Below are 25621 nucleotides of genomic sequence, written 5' to 3'. Positions count from 1 at the left end.
CAAACCAAAAAATAAACCAATAATTCTGTCCCATTAAGGAAAGAAGAAAAATGAAAGTATGGGGCCTCAGAACAAATAAAAATACAGACATTTATGCACCTGAAATTATACCCAAAGATTTAGCTTAAACATAGATATATTCCTGTACTTCATCTATAAATCATCTACCAAGAATAATACTTATAAAATAAGAAATACACATATGGAAAAAATTTATCTTCATTACAGACTGAACCAATAATAGATGTCATTTAAAACTATCAAACTGGCAAGGTTTTTGAAAAATGGTCATCCATAGTGTTGAAATAGACTCAAGGAAATCCTCTAACACACTGCTGGTGGAAATGCAAATTGGAACAACCTTTATCATAATCTGTAAAGCAGAGGTAATATCTTGCAACCGAGCAATTTTACATCTAGGAAAATTTTAGCATCCTTACTAAAATGTTCATAGATACACAAAAATATTTGGCTAAAAGGGTTTGCCTCTTAAAGTGTTGTTCATAATAATGGAAGAATTGGAAACCAGCTTAATTTCCCAAAATATATTCCTGAAATACAACCAAAAACAAAGTTATTGAAGACAATATAAATATCTGGCCTTGGAAGCAACTCAAAATATGTTTAATTAAATAAGTAAGAGCCATATGATAAAATGAAAAAATAAGTTACAAAATAGTATAGTATAGTGGTCTCATTTGAGAGACAGAAAGATAAAGGGGTAGCAAGAGAGAGAGAGACAGAGAAACAGAGAAAAGAGGCAGAGACACACACACAGAGAAAGAGACTGAAACGAGAAAGACATATTCCAAATTATTAAAGATGGAGTCTGCTAGTAGTATGATTATAAGATTACAGAAATGATGGGTATTTCTTTTTTGTTGGTCCAAAATGTTAAATAAAAACATTCTACATGAATGCAATTTGATTTAATGATTTAAAAACGTATTTTCAGACAGTAAGAACATACTAAAGTGCTTTAAAACATTTTATGAGTTGTATCATCAAGCTGCAGTGGGGGAGAAATTGGACTCCAAGTAAGATAAATCTTTAAGTTTTACTTGAGCCTTAAAGGAGGTAGGTGTAGAAACATAAATTTAAATCATTTTGGATACTGACTGACTTGGGGTCCTTCAGTGATTTGTGCTAAAGTTATTTTTTCCCTCTAGTTTCAGAGTATCTTTGATTTGGCCATCATAAAAGACAACTGTCAGTCTTTGGGGCTATGTTATTCCACAGCATTTTCTTTGAAGTGAATACTCAGGGTTATGTCTGGTAGCTAATTAACTTTGTAAAAGAGCAAATAGATTAAACACTTCTGTGCAAATAAACATGCTATTTGTTAATATGAAGCTATGTAAAGATGGGAATGTGAATATAGATATAAAATAAGACCAAATTGTTTTTAGATTCCATCGTGTGTGCTTAGTCGCTTAGTCATGTTGGACCCTTTGCAACCCGATTGGACTGTAGCCCTCCAGGTTCCTCTGTCTGTGGGATTCCTGGGCAAGAATACTGGAATGGGTTGTCATTTCCTTCTCCAGGTATCTTCCCAATCCAGGGATTGAACCCTCATCTCCTGTATCTCTTGCATTGCAAGCAGATTCTTTACCTGCTGGGTTATTAAATGTCCATGGGTAAAAACCTGCTGTACAGCCAGATACGAGAGAATACTCTGCTCTCTCCTGCCCATCACATATCTCCCCTCCTACTGGGTCCCTTACTATTCACAAGCCATGTTTCTTATTAATTCAAAGTTTAGCCAAAGATCGTTTTCAACTGAGGGCTTCTTGGCAGCAGAGTCTGTGATCCCCTCTTCTCTGAATTGCTATTGTATACCACATTTTTGGTGCATACTAACCACTAAGTAAAGTGTATTTCATGGCTTGATTGGTTTGATTAATAAAATGATAATGAGAATTTAAAATGAAAAGAAAGACAATACTTCTGGCAAAGATCTCTTCATAATTCCTTACCCAAAGAGTGCGCAGACTGGCCTATTGTGTCACTAATAAGACTGAGTAGCAATGTTAAAGACAACTTTTCAGGGCCTTTTATTGGATAATAAGTCTACTTTCATCAGATGATAAGTAGAGATCAAAGATGATTAGAATTCAAGTTTGACATATTTAAACTTTTTAATGATTCAGTGGAAATATGACTGTTTCATGAATAGTTTAATTTGGTATTTTTAAAGGAATAGAGAAATCTTAACGTGTTTTATTCCAGGACTGGTGTGACTCTGATAGAATACTTTTCATGATGTGTGTACACTTACAGATAGCAATCTAAGAAGTCTAAGATTATGGCTAAAAATGAAACTGTGATAATAGTTTGTGTTTCACAAATTACACATCAAAGTATGGAACTTTTAATGTTTGGATATCTTTTTAGGAAAAGCAACGACTCCTTTATCTTCTCTTTCTTTTGTATGATTTGTCTCCAGTCTAAAAAAATGCACATAATCATTTTGTTCAGAACAGTGATGATAAGTTGACACGGTAAAGCTCACAGGAAGAGTATCCTGTAATCAAAGTGATCCAGTGAAAGCAGTGTGATTTCTAGAATACCACAAAAACCCTCAAAAACCTCTACTTGACCTACTTCAATAGGAAGTTTTGTTTACTAAGAATGTAGAGCCCAAGAACACGGGGGTTCTTGAACCCAGGGCTTTGAGTAAATTCTTACATGGCAGTTACACTTTCACACTCATAACCAGAGATCTATGTAAAAAGTTCCCAAATCACAGAGTAAACAAGTGGAAAGGGTAATGTTCTTTCTAAGCAGCTGTCAGCAGAAAATGTAAGTGCTTCTAATGTGTTGTGCTAGAAGGGAGGAGAAGGCCGTTTCCTGGCCCTGAAAGAGCCTGGTGGTTGTGTTTGGGGGCAGAAGGCCTCAGCCAACCCTGGAGAGTGGTTGGGCATCACTGGTCACTCAAACTGCAACACAGGGAAGGAGGCCACACTTCCGCCTCCTTTCTTACTCGGGCTTAAAATTAAAACTAACCTTTCCCCACAACCATGACAGTTGCTCATTTGTTCTCCAGTGAAATATTCTCTCAACAACCCACCCCCCAACCATCAAGGATAAGTAGGAATGTAACTAAGCAAGAGGGTTACTCTTGTTTCCTGAGGATGCGGACAAGCTAAGAAGTCCTCAGACATCAGATAAGATGTCTACTTGTGGTTTCAGTTTCCACAATTTAGGGCAAGTTTAGCATGTTATTATTATTTTAAGGCCTAAATTTTTTCTTTAACTCCAAAACCTATTAATTTCCTTCCTCAGTTCACCTCTGCTACTTCCTACAGCTCTTCTTTGTTGAAGTAAGGAGGTCAAGTGCCCAGCAGGACAATGGCCTTACTTTAAAGAAAAAAGCCTCATTCTTCTCAGACACTCCCTTTAGGGACAGGTAGAGGTGGCCAGGTGGACTTGGTCTGTCTAGGTGAGGACTGGAGATGAGGAAGAACTCAGATTGGATTCTTGAAAGTATGGAGAAAGGGAACATAGCAAAGATCCAAAGCCCTCTATCTTTCACTGAAAATGGGCCCAGATGCTGGGAATGAAACTCTAGATTAAACCAGTACTGAAGTTACTGATTTTTCTTTTGTAATAGTAGAACCAAGAATTAAGTGTATAATTATACAGGCCAGCCCATATTACTATAGAAACTTAAACACTTTCAGGATACTATGAACACACATTGAAGTTAGCAAATGTTTTTAAAATTAACAATTCATTTTTTCCTTAATAATTGTAGCAACAAACCCAGTGATTCACAATTGGGGCAGTGACATTAGGAGCAGGGAATTGTATCAAAATCACCCCATGTTTTATCAAAAGGTTCCATTTAAAAGGGCTCAGGCACATTAATATTATAGTTTAAAGTATATAATACACTTTTAAATAAGTTATTGAAGTTAGATGTTTACCATGACCAATATGATTAGCCTCATTTTACAGGCATGGAATTGAGGCACAGACCGGTTAAACAACTTTCCTGAAGTCACACAGCTGGTAAGAAATGTAGCAGAAATACAAAGCTAGTATTGCAACTGTTTTTTCCTTCCAAAATCTTAGCCTCAAAATTTCTCAATGGACTCTCAAGGTTGATATTAGTTTGGAAAACAATGTGAAGTGAAAAATAGTTGAACATAAAAGTACTGAAAATCTGAGGGTGCTGCCTTCGCATACCTAAAGACCTGTGTTCAGCCAGGCTAGTGTTAAAAATTGTATTTTGAATATGTTGGCAACATTGAAAAGTTTGTAGAGTACATATTGAAAATTTATACTTCCATCTTCTTTGGAAGAACCAAAAGATCTAAGAATACTGAATCCTCAGAGATGCTGAAGCTGGACACTGTGCTCAGTAAACTATCTATGTGTTTTCCTCTCTGCACAGATCCCACCAGCTTCTTAATGCAACATTTCACCAACCTGGCTCCTGGAGACATTCAAATTTGCAATGCCTACATTAAACTAAGAGAAGAAGTGAAGTATATTAATTTGCCTCCGTTTTTAGACAGTATTGGTAGTTACCAGTTAATCGTTAGGCTAACTTTCACTTGGCTTTTGAATGTACCCCAACACTTACATCCAGAAGAAATGTCTTTTCCACAAATCAGTGTCTCTGGAAAATATCTGGAACATTCAGCAGTACAGTACACAAAGGCTTGTGGCTCCACAAAGTTGTTATACCAAAGGCGAGCTGTTGTTTTATTGATTCTTGTGATATGAAATCTTTCTTTGATGCCATTTTTATAAAAATAAAGTTTCCTTGGTTGGCAGTTCCTAATTGCTGCTTGGCAATATATAGAGATATTCATGCCCATCTTAAAAATTGTGGCAGGTTCTACCCAGATGTGTCCAGAGCAGTTTATATTTGTAATCCCTGGAAAACAAATAGATAAAATAATTAATTCCATGTAAAACATTAAAACCAGATACTCAGAAGAATATGCTTTGCATTTAAAATTGTTTTTGACTAATGGAATAGTTGGACTGTGAAGAAGGCTGAGCACCGAAGAATTGATGCTTTTAAACTGTGGTGTTGGAGAAGACTCTTGAGAGTCCCTTGGACTGCAAGGAGATCCAACCACTCCATTCTAAAGGAGATCAACCCTGGGATTTCTTTGGAAGGAATGATGCTAAAGCTGAAACTCCGTACTTTGGCCACCTCATGTGAAGAGTTGACTCATTGGAAAAGACTTTGATGCTGGGAGGGATTGGGGGCAGGAGAAGAAGGGGACGACCGAGGATGAGATGGCTGGATGGCATCACTGACTCGATGGACACAATTCTGAGTGAACTCCAGGAGTTGGTGATGGACAGGGAGGCCTGGCATGCTGCGATTAATGGGGTCGCAAAGAGTCGGACACGACTGAGCAACTGAAATGAACTGAACTGAACTGAACTGAATGGATTAATTAGTCAAATATTCCATTCAAAATAATCCAGTCAAAAATAATTAGATTGCAGCCATGAAATTAAAGATGCTTACTCCTGGGAAGAAAAGTTATGACCAACCTAGACAACATATTAAAAAGCAGAAACATTACTTTGCCAACAAAGGTCCATCTAGTCAAGGCTATGGTTTTTCCAGTGGTCATGTATGGATGTGAGAGTTGGACTATAAAGAAAGCTGAGTGCTGAAGAATTGATTCTTTTGAACTGTGGTGTTGGAGAAGACTCTTGAGAGTCCCTTGGACTGCAGGGAGATCCAACCAGTCCATCTTAAAGGAGATCAGTCCTGGGTGCTCACTGGAAGGACTGATGTTGAAGCTGAAACTCCAATACTTTGGCCACCTGATACAAAGTGCTGACTCATTTGAAAAGACCCTGATGCTGGGAAAGATTGAGGGCAGGAGGAGAAGGGGATGACAGAGGATGAGATGGTTGGATGACATCACCGACTCAATGGACATGGGTTTGGGTGGACCCCGGGAGTTGGTGATGGACAGGGAGGCTTGGTGTGCTGTGGTTCATGGGGTCGCAAAGAGTTGGACATGACTGAGCGACTGAACTGAACTGAATGGAATAATTTCCATTGGAAAAGAGTTTTAGGACTCGGTGTATCCTTTAATTGCTTAGCTTATCAGTGTTTTTTTTTTTTTTTTTTTTACCATTAGGACTCAGTGTATCATTTAGTTGCTTAGCTAATCAGTGTGTTTTTACTATGTTCTGTTGATGTTCGACAGCATTACACAAGCCTAGAATGAGCTTTCAGCTTTTCAGCTTCTCTAGCAGTCTAAAGCGCAAATATAATTAGCTCTTCTATTTTAAAGGTGAGGAATGAAGCATTTTGAGGCTACCTTATGTTTCAAAGGTAACATTAGAAACAACAATTGGTAGTGAAGAATCCAAACCGCATTCTTCAGCTACTGTCTTTCCTTCTTTTATAGATAAGGGCTACTTTTATTAGAAAATTATGAGCTCAATGGGTGAAATCATACTCGTACTAGTTGCAAAAATTTATTGCTTGACCACCACTTAAAATTCATCATTAATTTAAAAATATGAGGAAATGTTCAGAATATATTTTTAAGTTGAAAAGCAAGTTGCAAAACAAAATATTTAATATAGGCTCGATGTTAAGAATAAATAGATGAATGAATTAAAGATACACTAAGATATCAATGATAATCTCTGATTATCAAATTATCAATGATAATTTTTATTTTTAATTGAATATTTCTGTGTTTTAAAAATTATATAATAATGTATTATTTTTATAGCCAAAAGACAATAAAGGCATTTTCATAAACTCAAATGACAATGTAATGCAATATCAATTAAGTTAAATTCACATCAAGGAAAATTCATTGTAGGCTTTTTCTAAATATTCTAAATTCTAAGCATTAGAATATCTTAAAACCTTATCAAAGTAATAATTAAAGGCCAGTATTTAATTGTAAAAGTCCTTATCTTTAGAATTCAAAGCTTAAAAATTAACTTTTATAATATAAATATAATTGAATATGTCCATTTATGTAGCATTCACATATAAATTATAAATATTTAAATGTTGAAGTAGTGATAAAAATAATTCCATTATTATCAATAGGAATTTGAAGCCAAAGACATGAAAAGAAGTTTTAAGAAAGCATCTGACTGCTTTGCCATGCTGAGTCACTGTCCACCTCTTTGTGACCCCATGGACTGTAGTCTGCCAGGCTCCTCTGTCCATATCTCCAGGCAAGAATACTGGAGTAGTTTGCCTTGCCCTCCTCTGGGGGATCTTCCCAACCCAGGGATCAAACCCACATCTCTTATGTATCCTGCATTGGCAGGCGTTCTTTACCACTAGCGCCACCTGGGAAACCCCTACTGTTTTAAAGAAGTTCAACAATTCAAGTTCAGAGAAACTGTTTCTTCAGCACCTTAAAAAATATGTGAATACGATCATGAAACGTGAGTAGTGTTTAAGAATACACAGAAAATATTAAAAGTGTCCGAAGACTTCAAATTTGGATAAATGTTGTTTTGGTTTTAAAAAATAGAATGAAAAAAAACCCAGAAACACCAGACTGCTGAGCTTCACTGAGCTTCACTGCTGGGAATGAATTAGTAAGTCGATGATTTTTCACTATATAGCAAAAGAAATCAGTAATCGGCAGGAATCAACTTGTAAGAATAAGTCAGACAAAAGTATGTTAATTTCTCTTTTTAATATGTTAAAATAAGTCATACAAAATATGTTAATTTGGAGGGTGTTGGCCAGAAAAATGCTAAACATAGTGTTTTTTTTTCATTTCAGCAAAGCTATTTAAAAGGGGGTAAAATATCATTCTAGTAGAAAATCTGGAAAAGATAGTAAAAATATTACAGCAGATTGAATAATTTCTAATGAACATCTGGAAAGTCTCTAGTGCCATGTCATATGGACTTGTCTTATTTCTCTATACTTCATATTAATCACTCAGATGTATAAACGGGCTTCCCTGGTGGCTCAGATGGTAAAGAATCTGCCTGCAATGCAGGAGACCTGAGTTTGAACCCTGGATTGGGAAGATCCCCTTGAGAAGGGAATGACTACTCACTCCAGTATTCTTGCCTGGAGAATTCCATGTATAAACAGAAGTCTGGCTTATCATTTGCATATTTCCAGAAGCTGGAAAAAGTAAATGATAAATGATGTCTTATTTCTACGAAACCTTCTTGGATACTGTTGGTCTGACTCTGGAAGTGTCTGATATCTGCTGGAGGGATTCTAGTTCTCATGGTGGGACTACTATATGTCTAATATAAGTTTGTCCCAACCTGCAGAAGATAGTTTTGCTTTTGTCACTATTCTGAGTAAGTTGCATGATGTGCAAAGCTTCCTTCAAGATCTAAAACCCTGCCTTGATGTCGCTTGTGTGTGCGTGCATGCTCAGTCACTCAGTCGTGTACAACTCTTTGCAACCCTATGGACTGTAGCCTGCCAGGTTGTCATGGCCTCCTCCAGGGAATCTTCCCTACCCAGGGATTGAACCAGCATCTCCTGCATCTCCTCCATTGACAGGCGAATTCTTTCACCACTGAGCCACATGGGAAGACCTTGGTGTTGCTTATCTCTTAGTAAATGAGTCCCTCTCGCCTGTCCAGGATGCTATGCCCCCAGAAGAAACTCTCAAGAGCCAATGGCTGTCCTGCCTGAACTTCTGATGATCTCCCACCTCCCACTCTTAAAAGCTGTGTATGCCTTTGTCATAATGCCAGCTGTTTGTGTGAATTACAAAATAATAATAATAATAGCACATAATACTACTGCACAAAGTTGTTGTGAGGAAGACAAGGCTTAGCACAGCACCTAACACAGAGTAATCATCAATAAGTTGTTTGTGGAATTGAATAAAATTCAAATGTTTGATGAGTTATATAAGTTAAAAATGTTCAAAGACAGATTATGCCAAACCAAAATAATAAACTCCTTTGTGGAAATGTTGATATGAGAATTAGACCGCTTCATGGAAATTTTGATATAAGAATTAGACCTCTGTCAAGATGCTTGATAAAGGAATCCTGCATTAGGAGGGAGGTTGGCTCACATTCCATTCCACATAATTTCATGTGCATATAATTTTTCCCAATATAATAATTTTTATCCTTCAGATATTCAAGCATAATGTCATGAACCTAATAAACACTCAGTATTTTATTTGAATAAAAAATAACAATAGGTACTCAAAATACTATACCTCCATGACACCAACTGAAGAATATGTAGAGAGCTATTACCACATCCCAATGAATTGTGACCTGGTTCATGCCTGAAAGCAGAAAAAATTCTTTGTCGCTCTCTAAAAAAATATGAAAAATGTTTAAACTGTAATATTTTAATAAAATACTAAAAGGCATAACATTTTTTCTAGCAGTTGTTTTTCATGAGAAACTTAAATTAGGAAGAAAGGAATGAAGGAAGAAAGGATGGGAAGGGAGAAGGAAACAGGGCAAAGAGTCGTCACTGGGGTGTGAGGAGGTATAATAAGGTGGAGGAGTAAAGCAAAAGAATGGGATCTTATACTCTTCAAAAATCAGTGTGAATTACCTTCATAGGACATTTTGACCCTTGATGAAATATAATTCCTCCTGATCTTGTCTCTCTCATCAGAAATCTCTTTCTGCTCTAACTCATGATCCTCAATCCTTCTCCTGACCAGGTTCACATATCTATCAAGCTCCAGAAATATTAGTCTTTCAGGAAAACCCAAAAAGGTCAGAACTTCCAGAAAAGAAAAGCACTCAAAATGAAGAAAGAGGAAGTGAGACAAATACACCAGTTAGATTTACAGAAATCCCCTTTATCTGCAGAAAGTTCAAAAGAAGCACATTATAGAAATTCCAAACAATATTGCCATTAATTTACATCTGGAGTAACATTATTCAGTTAAACAGTTACATGCATTATTAAATAAGTTATTCAATATCAGCATTATTCAGTTATTTTTATCTGTTCAATTAAACCTGAGCCTTTCATATAAAAAACAAAAACTCATAACTCATCAAATGGCACACAATATTTCATTTTTAAAAACTGAGGTCCCCAATGACTTATGAATATAAAGATCCCTTTCATGATTTGTTAACAATAGTAGATCTTCTCTTTGCAAACAATAGGCAAAAGAAATCCTGAAATATTCCTAGTTAGGAGTTAACTACTCACCTAATAGAATATACACAATAATACCATTTAAAGTGATATGATGTTAGATAATATTACAGATTCACCTTCTATCATAACTCTGTATGAAATATCATAAAACTCATAAGAGAAGACAACTTGGCCCATGGATTTCCAAAAGGAAATATAGCTGTTTTTGAGTATTCAGAGATCATTATCTCTTTACCTTACGACCTGTTTGAAGCACATAATTCCCCCTCAGAGCCAGGCTGCTGCCCTCGTATCGGCCTCACGTCTTCCTTCCTCACTGCTGCCTGTCAATGATCACTTCAGGTTTTCAGTGGTGAGGCAAATGGAAATATCTACAAAGCTCCGACCTACATTTCAGATTCTTGAAGAGGAACTCAAAACTGTCCAACTCAAAATGACTGGTTCTTATGTCATTAATTGGGAAAACCCAGATTACTGAAAGTGAACTGCTTTGTCAGTACTTTTTTTTTTTCCTCACCTTAATGTGAAATAATCTCATCCAAGAAATAGAACACATATTTATGTTTAATCTATCAAAATCTTTGACACCAAAGATACAATGCTTAGTTTTAATTTGCAACCAACATTGATATCCATTATAAATCCATTTCTGAAGAAAAGAAAGTTTAAAAGCTACTTTTGACCATTCATTTATTTAACAAGCATTTTTGAGCATCTCATATGTGCCAGGTATTGTTTGGGGCATTAAAGATATAAAGGTGATTAACTACAGAACAGCTGCTTTATATGTTGCATTGTTTATAATGATAAAATTATAGATCAGTGGCTTTAAACTATTTATTCATGGTTTAACAGGATCCTAAAGTGAAAGTCCTTCAGTCATGTCCGACTGTTTGCAACCTCATGGACTATACAGTCTGTGGAATTCTCCAGGCCAGAATACTGGAGTGGGTAGGCTTTCCCTTCTCCAGGAGATCTTCCCAACCTGGGGATCGAACCCAGGTCTCCCACGCTGCAGGCAGATTCTATACCAGCTGAGCCACCAGGAAAGCCCTAACAGGATCCTAAGACCAAATTTTAAAAAAAGTATCAATTATGTGGTTGGTTTCTAGGAAGCATCACCAGGAGACCTTGTGGCACACCTTTTCTTCTCACCTCCTTATTTGTTCTACATGAGTATCTTTTCACTCTTCGTTCAGCTTTCTATTATAAATGACAGTTAATTTACTCATTTCCTCCACAGTGAATTTCTTGAAGTCAGAAACTCCATATTGTCTTTTTAGTTTTTGTATCTTTAGTCTGTAGCACATTAGAATATTCTGGGGGAATATTTAAACATTCCTATGCTCAAAATTATTGTACCCAATGAAATCAGAATTTCTGTAAGCAGAAGCTGAGCATCAATATTTTTTAAAAGCCTCTCCTGGTGATTATAACGAGCAGTCAGAGCTGGGGACCACCAGAATACACGAATAAGAGTGTCTTTGACTGTCAACTGGGTTTTAATGACTAGTAACAATTTTCTAAACTATGAAGAAGGGTATGGGAAAACATTTCACATACCAAGAACAATGATTTGGGACTGGCAAGTTGTTTCTGTAGGCTGAAGGATTTGAGCTGGAAAAATGAGATCAGTGGCAGAATATAATGGGCTTTGTATTCCTGTCCGTCCTCCATGCACTCAGGTCCACATCACCACCTGACTGTTGCTGGTCAGGCTGTTGTTCAGTTGGTCGGTTGTGTCCAAATCTTTGCGACCTCATGGACTGCAGCATGCCAGGCCTTCCTGTCCTTCACTATCTCCAGGAGTTTTGCTCAAACTTATGTCCATTGAATTGATGATGCCATCCAACCACTTCATCCTCTGTCACCCCTTTCTCCTCCTGCCCTCAATCTTTCCCAGCATCAGGGTCTTTTCCAATGAGTTGACTGTTTGCATCAGGTGGCCAAAATATTGGAGCTTCAACTTCAACGTCAGTCCTTCCAATGAACATTCAGTGTTGATTTCCTTTAGGGCTGACTAGTTTGATCTCCTTGCCCTCCAGGGGATGCTCAAGAATCTTCTCCAGCACCACAGTTCAAAAGCATCCATTCTTCAGTGCTCAGCCTTCTTTATGATCCAACTCTCACATCCATACTTGACTGCTGGAAAAAAACATAGCTTTGACTCTATGGACCTTTGTTGGCAAAGTAATGTCTCTGCTTTTTAATATGCTGTCTAGGTTTGTCATAGCTTTCTTCCAAGAAGCAAGCGTCTTTTAATTTCATGGCTGCAGTCACCGTCCACAGTGATTTTGGAGCCCAAGAAAATAAAGTCTGACACTGTTCTCATTATTGCCCCATCTATTTGTCATGCTCGTCAGGCTACACAGCTGAAAGAAACCAAACAACAACAACAACAAAACCCCAACTTCCTTTATCTGAAAGTGTCAGAGATAACAAAGACTGTTAGGCAGAGAAATACGTAATCAAGTTGGATCTTAGAAGGATATTTCTAACTACTGCATGGAGAATTGGATGAGGATAAAGAATCCAGTTAGGAGGCTATGGAAGAGCAAAGGCTGATGAAGACCTAAGGCAAAGCAAAGGCAGTGAGAACTGAGAGGAGGAAACACACATGAGAGCTCCGGGGAGTCCCACTCAACAGGAGTTGCACAATGAACAACCTGTGTGTGGGGCTAAGAGTTCAGGAGCACAGGGCTTGACTCTGGTGGCCATTTTGCTGACTCAGTAAATAACAGTATTAACTGAGCACACAAAAGTGAGGGTGGGGAAGTAATGAATTTGGTTCTGATCATGCTGATTTGAAGGGGCCTCCAGCATGTTCAGAGAAGACTGTCTAGTAGGCTGTTGGAGACACTGGTAAACTAGAGAGAGAGGTTTGAGCTGGAGATCTAAATTTACAAGATTTCAGCATGTCAGTAGTATTAAAGGTAAAACTAAAAAAAGAGAATTCAGAGAACATCCAGAGAGATAAGGGAAAGGAGCAGGAGGCCAGAACCAGAAAATCTTGACCAAAGGACAGAAGAGATACAGGAAGAAGTGCATGATGAGTAGCAAACGGTCGGAGATTAAATATGATAGGAACTAAAAGGCAGTGTTGAATTTGACAACAGTCAGTACCCCCTGAGAGTAGTTTCAGAAAAGAAATGAAGGTAGAAAGAAGATTGAACTGAGTTAGAATAGAAAATAAAGGAGAGGACATCATCCAGCATTTCAGGAATCTGGGCAGTGGAGATGAGATTGATGGATGCTCACTGCAAATCAGCATCCACTTATTTATTGTAATGGGGGCTGGTGGTGATTCTCAACCCACTTTTCAGATATTTTCCATGCATATCTTCGGTGAACAATCCATTCAAATCTCTCCTGTTTTTGTTGTTTAGTCACTAAGTTGTGTCTGACCTTTTGTGACCCCATAGACTGTAGCCTGCCAGGCTCCTCTGTCCATGGGATTTCCCCAGGCAAGAATATTGGAGTGTGTTGCCATTTCCTACTCCAGGTTCAAATCTTTAGTCCATTTATATTGGTTTATTGTTTTTCTTATTATTGAGCTCTGAGAATTCTTTACGTGGTTTGAAAACTAGCCCTTTATTGGACATGTGTTTTGGCCTAGTCTATGGCCTATTTTTTTGATTTTCTTACCAATATCTTTTGAAAGAAGTTTTTGATTTTAGTGAAATCCAATTCATTAATTGCTTTAATAATTTTTTCTTTTTTTGTCTTGTTAACCTCTGCTTATATTTTCATCAGTGGATCAGTATATAGTCTTGACTTATGTGTGTTTCTGTTTAAAGACAATCTATATTGTTGACTAGCTAACATCAAACTCAGGGTCAGCAGCCGCATAACTCAAACCTGAACAAAGCTTACCTAACACAGATGTTCTTTATAATGTACATTGCAAACTTCTTGCACTTCGGAGCACTAGACAATACTTTAGGACTGTATTTGGGGGCCACGTTAAATAGTGAAATCATCAAAAAAGAAAATCACAAAATGTGAAAAATGTAGTACTGAATAGACTTGGGGCTTCCCAGGTGGCTCAGTGGTAAAGAATCCACCTGCAAATGCAGGAGATGCCAGTATGATCCCTAGGCCAGGAAGATCCCCTGGAGAAGGAAGGGCAAACCCACTCCAGTATTCTTGCCGGAAAATTCCATGGACAGAGGAGCCTGGTGGGCTAACATCTATGGGTTTCAAAGAATCAGACACAACTGAACATACACACCAACACACATAGGTAATTATACACAATATTTTATTTTCAAAAGTTTTCTATTCTGGAAGGTGTCTTTTAACTGTCTCACAAGCCCACAAGTAATAAATCTGGTTTATTTCCTAAAAATCACACCATTTCAAGTTTTTCTCTAGCACTGGTAAAAGTTTGGAATGGTTGTTGGATAAGGGAATGAAAAGGATGATTGAGTGTCAAGTGCATGATCTTGAAAACTGCATATTAAATTAGTAAGTATATTTTGAGTTACATCACAGGGTAAATACATTATATAACATTTAGTTTTTTCCAACTTAAAAAAGTATTCTTTAGGGAATTTCAAAATGGAAGGAAACAACGTAGTCCTTATGCAGTTGTGCTTTTCTGTAAATTTACCTGCCTATTGTGGATTGAAAATATCCCCAGTTTCTGTGTGCATTGGCAACAAACATTGTTATAAACTAACTGACCACTATTAATAGAAGGAACTCCTTGAAGTGGATTGGTTAGGATCGTCCAGTTTAAGAAGTACATCTGGACCAAGACCTGAAATGTTAAGCTGTTGCCTAGCAACACTGACCCAGTAAGGAAGAGGCCTAGAGGAATCTATCTTGCCTCAGAACTCAGATGCCACATATGGGGGAATGAGAAGAACAAGGAATGGACTATTGATCCTTGAAATGGGAACTTAATGACTCTTTAACTCTGATTAGAGGTGGAAACCCTACCACCTCTGTATAGGGAAGTGATATGGCAGTCCCAGCATTTTTCAATGGGCCTGGCTTAGAGCAGATAACCTCATTAGAGAGGAAGACTAGGGAACTCTTGAATTTGTGCTTGCATAGCAGGTGCACTATTTCTCCTTTGATTATTATATTTCTTTGAAGTGGCTTTAGTAGGGGAGAACCTCTGAATATTATCATGTGTAAAGCTCCTAAGTCATCCCTTTGAATGTACCACTAAATATGCAAATCTCATTAGGTAGACCTGATTTCAGTTCAGTTCAGTTGCTCAGTCGTGTCTGACTCTTTGCGACACCATGAACCACAGCACGCCAAGCCTCCCTGTCCATCACCAACTCCCGGAGTCCACCCAAACCCATGTCCATTGAGTCGGTGATGCCATCCAACTGTCTCACCCTCTGTTGTCCCCTTTTCCTCCTGCCCTCAATCTTTCCCAGCATCAGGGTCTTTTCAAATGAGTCAGCTCTTCACATCAGGTAGCCTAAGTACTGGAGTTTCAGCTTCAACATCAGTCCTTCCAGTGAGCACCCAGGACTGATCTCCTTTAAGATGGACTGGTTGGATCTCCTTGCAGTCCAAGGGACTCTCAAGAGTCTTCTCCAACACCACAGTTCAAAAGAATCAATTCTTCGGCACTCAGCTTTCTTCACAGTCCAACTCTCACATCCATACATGACCCCTGGAAAAACCATAGCCTTGACTAGACGGACCTTTGTTGGCAAAGTAATGTCTCTGCTTTTTAATATACTGTCTAGGCTTTGGCATAGTCAGTAAAACATAACTTTTCTCCCAAGGAGTAAGCATCTTTTAATTTCATGGCTGAAATCACCATCTGCAGTGATTTTTGAGCCCAGAAAAATAAAGTCAGCCACTGTTTCCACTGTTTCCTCGTCTATTTGCCATGAAGTGATGGGACCAGATGCCATGATCTTGAGTTTTAAGCCACCTTTTTCACTCTCCACTTTCACTTTCATCAAGAAGCTCTTTGGTTCTTCTTCAATTTCTGCCATAAGGGTGGTGTCATCTGCATATCTGAGGTTATTGATATTTCTTCCAGCAATCTTGATTCCCACTTGTGCTTCCTCCAGCCCAGCATTTCCCATGATATACTCTGCATATAAGTTAAATAAGCAGGGTGACAATATACAGCCTTGACGTACTCCTTTTCCTATTTGGAACCAATCTGTTGTTCCATGTCCAGTTCTAACTGTTGCTTCCTCACCTGCATACAGATTTCTCAAGAGGCAGGTCAGGTGGTCTGGTATTCCCATCTCTTTCAGAATTTTCCACAGTTTATTGTGATCCACACAGTCAAAGGCTTTGGCATAGTCAATAAAGCAGAAATAGATGTTTTTCTGGAACTCTCTTGCTTTGGGAGGCTTAAAATTTGTGCCATAATAATCTAGCAGTTCTGTATGGAATAAGGAAATCAATATCATGAAAGGGTAGGGAGACTGATGGTTGGTGGGATGAACTGATTTTGAAGGAGAGAAGATGACAACAGCTACCCGCTCTTCAGAGGAAGTCCCCTAATTCATGGATATGCTCAGGGCAGATATTTGTACATATCTGCACAATTGTTGGTAGCTAGGATACAGTGGTATAGCCCAGTCTTTCTCTACACCTGGGTGGAAAACAGGTATCCCCATTTGAGAGGGCTTATCTTACTACAGTGACTAAAGTGTGACTGGATCCCTCCTCACTGTCTGCCTGGGGCAAGACACATATCCACCCTCCTCCTTGGGCAATCATCAGTAAATCCAAGATGACAGAAGAGGGCCTGTAGAAACCGCAATACAAATAGAAGATAAAACAGGAGGGCTTCTTTTTCCTTAAGCAAATAACAAGGGTTATGCTCAGAAACAGGCTTCCCCAGTGGCTCAGATGATAATGAATCTGCCTGCAATGCAGGAGACCTGGGTTCAGTCTCTGGGTCAGGAAGATCCCTTGAAGAATGGAATGGCAACCCACTTCAGTATTCTTGCCTGGAGAATCCCATGGACAGATGAGCCTGGCAGGCTACAGTCCATAGGGTCGCAAAGAGTTGGACATGACCAAAGGACCAACACTTATTTATTATTTATACTTTGAAACAATTTATCAATTCATGGTAGAATGAAAGTCTAATTGTTTAATAGATGTTTGGTTAGGTATGTGACTTCCTTCTCTCAACTCCTTCTCTAGACAACCAAAAAGGAGGCAACTGCATGGGTTGACCCCCTGAAATTAAGGGTGAGACAAGAAAAACCCATTGGGACTATGGACAAAGCTGTTCAGTAAGCCAATCCTCAGGCCTCTTTAAGGTTGCTTCTGTATATACTGCATTAAGGGGCTTGAAGTTTGGGTAAAGAACCCTTTTGTGTTCACCAGTGTACTGATATTTGTATGTGTAATTGAAGTGAAAAACTTATTTGGATAACTGACAGTGTTACCCTGCTCTTCTGTTGTTACAGGCCTAATAAAGGGGCTACATGTTCCTTAAGTGCTTCTATGTGACATCATAGACTGGCTAGGGGTTTGTGACTACAGAAGATATTAATGGCTTTCAAGGACCCTGAAGTAGCAAAGAAGATTGTGTTTAAAAGTCACCATAGAAAAGGATAAAATGGTAATAGAAAGATATAAAAGCAGGGGAGCAGAGAGGAATACACAGGAGCCTCAGTTTCACACTTCTGCAAGCTTCTACCCTGAATGCCAACTCTTATAGGGCAAAGTTTATCTGATCTGGGTCAATGACTCAGGCCCAGGTTCTCGCCTGTTCCCTCCAGTTCGATCTTACACTTGTGACTCTCATCTAGATTTTATGGTACCAAATAACTCTGATTTCCCTGCAGATCATTAAATCTTTTGCCTTTTTATGGCACCAGCATGCCTCTTTCAACTGCCCCTACTGCTACCCCATGACTGTGCAGTGGGTTTGGACCATACCATATCACTGCTCCACCAGCAGTGCCCAGCTCATCTCTGGGTATGCTCTACTTTTTAGCACTCACAACTGAGTAATTACAAAAAGTACAATTTCAGGTCCACAGTTTTAATTTATGAAGGTAACAGAAAATATTATTCATTTCAGAAAACTTTTTATCAAAACTGTTGAACTTGTTTTTCTAACTTCATGGTCTTGAAATTATGTTTTAATTATCTTGACAATACTTTTACCTGGAAAAACTCATTCTTCAAATATGCCAGAGAAAGGAGGTGTTATCACTTTATTAATTTTCTCAACTACTGAATTAATAGTGCCATTATTCATAAAGAGTTGTATAGATTCTTTGAAAAGAAATAAATACCATAAATCTTTTGACTCATCCAAAGGACAGTGCCTACATGCAACTGCTCGACATTTCTCAGTATCAAACACCTTATGGTTCATTCAGCTCTGTCAGAGGAATGGGTGCTACTGGCTGAATCATCACCATTTCCTGTGAGGTGTGCATTAAATGTCAACTCGACCTTATTTCCTATAAACTTTTTAGAGACTTAAGAATGCTCAGAAATGGAGGTGAACTCAAAACCTTCAAAGTACACACTGCTATATTCAAAATGGATAACCAACAAGGACCTACTGTATCACACATGGAATTCTACTCAATGTTTTATGCCAGCCTGGATGGGGTGGGGGTGGAATTTGGGGTAGAATGGATATAAATATATGTATGGCTGAGCCCCTTTGCTGTTCACCTGAAACTGTTACAACACTGTTAATCGGCTATACCCCAGTACAAAATAAGAAGTTTAAAATTGGGGGGGAAATCCCACCTTCAACGTACAACTGTAGCTCTTGGAGACTTCACGCATACTTTTAAGATCAGTTTCAAGATTTTTAACTTCCTCATGTGCCTTTTCCTAAATCTGATTTCTCTGAGAATGAGCTGGATTCATAATAGTCATTCTTTCACTTCATAGAATGGTAGCCCTCCATCCCAAATCTCGGCATTGTGCATGACCCTGGGTATAATTAATGCTAGGGTATCAAACAAACAGAGAAATGGGAGTACTGGTTTCAGGGAGAACTCTTTGAATAACTAATCAAGGCACTTTAAGCTCATAAGGTTTCTGATCTTTTCCTGCATTGCATGCATATTTTAGAAAAGTGAAGCTTATTAAAATACCAGTATTTCAGCCCATGTTGACTTTGAATTTTAGCCAATTTGGGATATTTGGGCCCATTTTGGAATAGCCTGAATGCTGAACACCACAAGCAATGTGGGAAACTTATGATTATCCTCTTAAATGTAAATAAGATGCTTGATGGACTATGATTTTTTTTCTAGATACATTGGATAAAATTCATGTGTAAAATTTTACTTGATTTATTTCAGATTTGCTGTACTTTATTGAATAAGGAAAAGAAGACTGATCACCAAAGAATTGATGCTTTCAAATTGTGGTGCTGGAGAAGACTCCTGAGAATCCCTTGGACTGCAAGGATATCAAACCAGGCAATCCTAAAGGAACTCAACCCTGAATATTCAGTGGAAGGACTAATGCTGAAGGTGAAGCTCCAATACTTTGGCCACTTGATGAGAAGAGCCAACTCATTGGAAAAGACCTTGATGCTGGGAAAGATTGAAGGCAAAAGGAGAAGAGGGCAGTAGAGGATTAGATGGTTAGATAGCATGACTAACTCAATGGACATGAGTTTGAGCAAACTCCCGGAGACAGTGAAGGAGAGGGAAGCCTGGTGCACTGCAGTCCTTGGAGTCGCAAAGGATCGGATATGACTTAGCAACTGAACAAGAACAATTGAATAAGGTAGCTAAAGGTCATGTTATCAAACTATATCATGGCATATTTGTTCCTACTCAGCCTTGTCTTGCTTATTTCATCTTATAAGATGTTCAATAATTTCTATTGTCTATTTAAAAGGAAGCAAACTCTTTTAGACTTGTGTTTAATATTTCAGAGGTTCATTTAAAAATATGCAAAAGGGTACATAATTTTTAAAGTTTATTTTAAGGGTATTTAAGGAAAACATTTGTAAGACTACTATACTAGTGATCACCTGTACTCAGTTCAGTTCAGTTCACTCGCTCAGTCATGTGTGACTCTTTGCGACCCCATGGACTGCAGCCTGCTCAAACTCATGTCCATTGAGTCAGTGATGCCATCCAACCATCTCATCCTCTGTTGTCCCCTTCTCCTCCTATCTTCAATTTTTCCCAGCATCAGAGTCTTTTCCAAGGAGTCAGTTCTTCACATAGGTTACCAAAGTATTGGAGTTTCAGCTTCAGCATCAGTTCTTCCAATGAATATTCAGGACTGATTTCCTTTAGGATTGACTTGTTTGATCTCCTTGCTGTCCACAGGACTCTCAAGAGTCTTCTTCAACAGTACCATTCAAAAGCATCAATTCTTGAGTGCTCAGCTTTCTTTATAGTCCAACTCTCACATCCATACATGACAACTGGAAAAACTATTGCTTTAACTAGACAGACCTTTGTTGGCAAAGTAATGTCTCTGCTGTTTAATATGCAGTCTAGGTTGGTCATAGCTTTTCTTCCAAGGAGCAATCATCTTTTAATTTTATGGCTGCAGTCACCATCTGCAGTGATTTTGGAGCCCCCCAAAATAAAGTCTCTCACTGTTTCCATTGTTTTCCCATCTATTTGCCATAAAGTGATATTATACTAGCCAAACAAAATCCATATGTGGAAAAATACACCGAAAAGTGGTTTCTTTGGATTATGAAATTATGGATACTTTTTCTTGCTTTTGCTTTCCCATAACTTCCTATTGTTTAGGATGTGCATATTATATGTGATAATTTTTAAACATTAAAAAAATACTAACCATATTAAGAACTAGGAAGTCTTTAAAGGAAAAGATATAAAGAGGAGATTCTTTCCTAGTCACTTCTTAAAATATGAGGTAACTGGAGGGAATTATATGCCTACTGATATGTAGATTTTATCCACCTAACCTGCCTCTTGAGAAATCCGTATGCAGGTCAGGTCAGGAAGCAATAGTTAGAACTGGACATGGAACAACAGACTGGTTCCGAAGAGGAAAAGGAGTATGTCAAGGCTGTATATTGTCACCCTGCTTATTTAACTTCTATGCAGAGTACATCATGAGAAATGCTGGACTGGAAGAAACATAAGCTGGAATCAAGATTGCTGGGAGAAATATCAATAACCTCAGATATGCAGATGACACCACCCTTATGGCAGAAAGTGAAGAGGAACTAAAAAGCCTCTTGATGAAAGTGAAAGAGGAGAGTGAAAAAGTTGGCTTAAAACTCAACATTCAGAAAACAAAGATCATGGCATCCGGTCCCATCACTCCATGGGAAATAGATGGGGAAACAGTGTCAGACTTTATTTTTTTGGGTTCCAAAATCATTGCAGATGGTGATTTCAGCCATGAAATTAAAAGACGCTTACTCCTTGGAAGGAAAGTTATGACCAACCAAGACAGCATATTCAAAAGCAGAGACATTACTTTGCCGACTAAGGTCCATCTAGTCAAGGCTATGGTTTTTCCTGTGGTTATGTATGGATGTGAGGGTTGGACTGTGAAGAAGGCTGAGCGCCGAAGAATTGATGCTTTTGAACTGTGGTGTTGGAGAAGACTCTTGAGAGTCCCTTGGACTGCAAGGAGATCCAACCAGTCCTTTCTGAAGATCAGCCCTGGGATTTCTTTGGAAGGAATGATGCTAAAGCTGAAACTCCAGTACTTTGGCCACCTCATGTGAAGAGTTGACTCATTGGAAAAGACTCTGATGCTGGGAGGGATTGTGGGCAGGAGGAGAAGGGGACGACAGAGGATGAGATGGCTGGATGGCATCACCGACTTGATGGACGTGAGTCTGAGTGAAATCTGGGAGTTGGTGATGGACAGGGAGGCCTGGCATGCTGCAATTCATGGGGTCGCAAAGAATTAGACACGACTGAGCGACTGAACTGAACTGAAAGTGGAGGGGGAAGAGTTTTTATCCCATTAAATTATCCTTCATTTTTCTATCGTCTTCTTTAACAGACATCTTGAGACTTTAGTGACTCAAAGAAAAGAAGGCTGTACCAGAAATGCAATAACAGTAAATATTTTCAAAATTGAGGTATAATTGACAAAATTGCATATAAAGTGTACAATGTGATGATTTAGTATATGTATACATATGTTAAATGATCATCATAATTAAGCTAATCAGCACATTCATCACCTCACATAGTTATTCTTTTATCCTTCTTCTTTGTGTGTGTGTGTGTGTGTGTGTGTGTGTGTGTGTGTGAGTGTACGCGAGAACACTTCAGATCTAGTCTCTTAGCAAGTATGCAATATGGTATTATAAATATATTCACCATGCTATACTTTAGATTCTCAGAAATTCTTCATCTTATAAATAAAAGTTTGCATCCTTGGATCAATATCTCCCCATTTCCTCCACCCCACAGCCCCTGGGGGGCTTCCCTGCTAGCTCAGTTGGTAAAGAATCTGCCTGCAATGCAGGAGACCCCAGGTCAATTCCTGGGCTGGTAAGATCTGCTGGAGAAGGTATAGGCTACCCACTCTAGTGTTCTTGGGCTTCCCTTGTAGCTCGGCTGGTAAAGAATCTGCTTACAATGCTGAAGACCTGGGTTCCATCCCTGGATTGAGAAGATCCCCTGGAGTAGAGAAAGGCTACCCACTCCAGTATTCTGGCCTGGAGAATTCCATGGACTGTATAGTCCATGAGGCTGCAAAGAGCTGGACACGACTGAGCAACTTTCACTGTCACTTCACTTTCATAGCCCCTGGGAACTACCATTCTACTCTCTGTTTTATGAGTTTCATTGTGTGTGTGTGTGTGTGTATGTGTGTGTGTTGTTGTTGTTGTTGTTTTTCTGATTCCTCATATAAGAGATACCCAACAGTATTTGTCTTCCTTTGTCTGGTTTATTTCATTTTGCATAATGTCCTCCAGATTCATCCATGTTGTTGCAAATGGCAGGATTCTGTTCTTTCTCATGGCTGAATAATATTCCATTGTATATACACATCACATCTTTTTATCCATTCATCTTGTCAGACACATAGGTTGTTTTTGTATCTTGGTTATTGTATACATTGTGTATAAAGGCAATGAACATGGGGGTACAGGTATTTCAAGATACTGATTTCAGTTTCTTCAGATATATACCCAGGAATGCAATAGCTGGATCATACGGTAGTTCAATTTTTAATTTCTTAAGGAACCTCTATACTATCTTCCCATTGTGCATTCCATCATCAGCAAGATGATCATTAACAAAGAGCTGATGGCCTCCCTGGACCAGCCGATGCAGACAGCGGTGATGCACCACATTGAGCCCACCACTCAGCAGAACCTGGCCCTGCAGCTGGCTGAGAATCTGGTCAGCCTGGTGGAAAACAATGAGTGGTATTTGACCACAAGCATGGTGGATACTTATGGTCACTACTGCTGAGACCAGAAAGATGGCTACTGCAAAAACGAGGGCTACATGCACCAGGATGGCTACAGCCAGCAGCAATCTCTGACAGCCTACTGATGGCTTAACTTCTGTCTACAATGCCGTAGATCATTCAATCTTTAAGTCCAGCTGCACCCAGCCGTTAAAGGTCTATTTAGAGTTGCTACCGTTCCTGCTTGGCTACATATCACCAGAGATGATTAGTTTATTTACTAATCATATTCTTAATTTTCTACCATGTGACAGTCACAAGGCTCAGGATACAGGGATGGCTTGAACATATCCCTGACTTCAAAGAGCTTTCTGTTCTTTGACATTTGACAAAAAATTGTAATAACATGTGATAAGTTATAACAGTGTTGTTTTAAGGTAGTAGAGATATTGAATAGGACTTCCCTGGTGGCTTAGCCTGTAATCCAGGAGACCCAGGTTCAATCCCTGGAAATCCCCTGGGGGAAAGGAATGGCAACTCACTCCAGTATTCTTGCCTGGAGAATTCCATGGACAGAGGAGCCTGACAGACTACAGTTCGTGGGATCACAAAGAGTTGGACACAACTCACACACACACACACACAAACACACACACACACACTGTCTTCCATAAAGGCTGTACCATTTTACATTACTACCAGCAGTATTTAAGGCTTCCTTTTTCTTCACATCCTCCCTAATATTTGTTATTGTTTGTTTTTTTGATAAAAGTCATTCAGCAAGTATAAGGTAATATCTCACTGTGGTTTTGATATACATTTCTCTCATGATTAGTGATGTTGAGTACCTTCTCATTTACCAGTTGGCCATTTGTGTATATTTTTTGGAAATATGTATATTCAATTTCTCTGCCCATTTTTAAATCAGATTGTTTTTCTGCTATTGAGTTCTTTATACATTTTAGATATTAGCCCCTTATCAGATATATAGTTTGCAATTATTTTCTCTCATTCCACATTTCTGCCTTTCCTTTGTGTTGATCATTTTCTTTGCTGTGCATAAGCTTTTCAGTTTAATGTAGTCCCACTTGATTATTTTTGATTTTGTTGTCTGTGCTCATGGTGTCATATCCAAAAAATCATTACCAAGACCAACGTCAAGGAGATTTTTCCCTATGTTTTCTTCCAGGAATTTTATGGTTTCATGTCCTATATTTAAGTCTTTAATTAATTTCTGTTAATTTTTTGAATGATGTAAGATAGAGGTCTAATGTCATTATTTTCCATGTGGATATCCAGATTTCTCAGCACCATTTATTGAAGAGACTTTACTTTCCCTATTGTGTATTCTTTGTCAAAGACCACTTGATCGCATATGCATGAGTTTATTTCTGGGATATTTCTTCTATTCCACTGGTCTGTCTATTTTTATGCCTGTGGCACCATATTGTTCTTTTTTAATATTTAGTTATTTTTAATTTAAAAGGCATCATTTAAATACTCCTCTTCAATTTTTATGTTTACATGCTCAGGGGGGATTTGCTGGTACATCCAATGACTGTTGTTGTTCAATCACTAAGTCATGTTCTACTAACTTACGCTTTTAGGACAACCACTTTAATACTCCAGTACTCAACATCCATCAGCTTCTCAAAGTGACATTTCAACTTGGTGCTGGAAAGAATGCAGGAATGGACTTGAAAATTCAGTGTATAAGAAAACATACTATGTTCTACTGTCTAGTCTTCAGGAAGCTTATATTCTAGCATGGGGAGACAGCAAGTAAAATCAATAAGTAAATTATAGTTTTAGATGGTGTTCCCATTTGGAGAGAAATAAAGTGGGAAATGCAGACAGAGTTCAATGTGCTCAGAGAAGCTCTTGCTGGAATGTGATGTTTGAGTGAAGATCTGGTGGGCTTGAGTGAGGGACTGTGGGTTTAATTGAAGAAGTGTGCTTCAGACAGGAAGAACAGTGTAGGGGATAGATAGGGTAAGAAAAGAAGCTCTGGGCTGCTTTTGAGTACAGGTAAGGAAGCCAGTGTAGGAGGAGCTTAGTAAGCAAGGGGAGATGAAAGCGGGAGATAAAATCAGAAGGAAATGAGGATAGAGAAGAAACTGTCATGAAGGGGGTTGGTGGGTGATAGTGTCAGTCTGCATGGGCTTTCAGCTCTTCTGTCAGTTGAGATGAGAAGCTATTAGAGTGTTTTAAAGAGAACAATGACCA

At 38.5% G+C, this 25621-nt stretch overlaps 1 protein-coding gene and 1 long non-coding RNA gene across 2 annotated transcripts in view; one reads left to right on the top strand and one right to left on the bottom strand.

The window, feature by feature from the left end:
* The window catches only part of IL23R (interleukin 23 receptor), a 63776-nt gene extending 53360 nt beyond the window's left edge, over nt 1–10416 (bottom strand). The window contains exons 1-3 of the mRNA XM_004003558.5: nt 10326–10416; nt 9177–9248; nt 4592–4888 (exon numbers count right to left, since the gene is read on the bottom strand). Of these exons, the coding sequence (XP_004003607.3) occupies nt 4592–4888; nt 9177–9246 (367 nt within the window). The 5' untranslated portion in view covers nt 9247–9248; nt 10326–10416. The remainder of the gene's footprint in view (nt 1–4591; nt 4889–9176; nt 9249–10325) is intronic.
* Nucleotides 1–25621, top strand: part of LOC132659276 (uncharacterized) — a 652410-nt gene that overhangs the window by 533764 nt on the left and 93025 nt on the right. The window lies entirely within an intron of this gene.

The sequence above is a fragment of the Ovis aries genome, chromosome 1 (genome assembly GCF_016772045.2).
Source record: "Ovis aries strain OAR_USU_Benz2616 breed Rambouillet chromosome 1, ARS-UI_Ramb_v3.0, whole genome shotgun sequence".
In the NCBI taxonomy this organism is placed as follows: Eukaryota; Metazoa; Chordata; class Mammalia; order Artiodactyla; family Bovidae; genus Ovis; species Ovis aries.
Note: the sequence above shows the minus strand (reverse complement) of the source record. Positions and strands in the feature narration are given on the sequence as shown.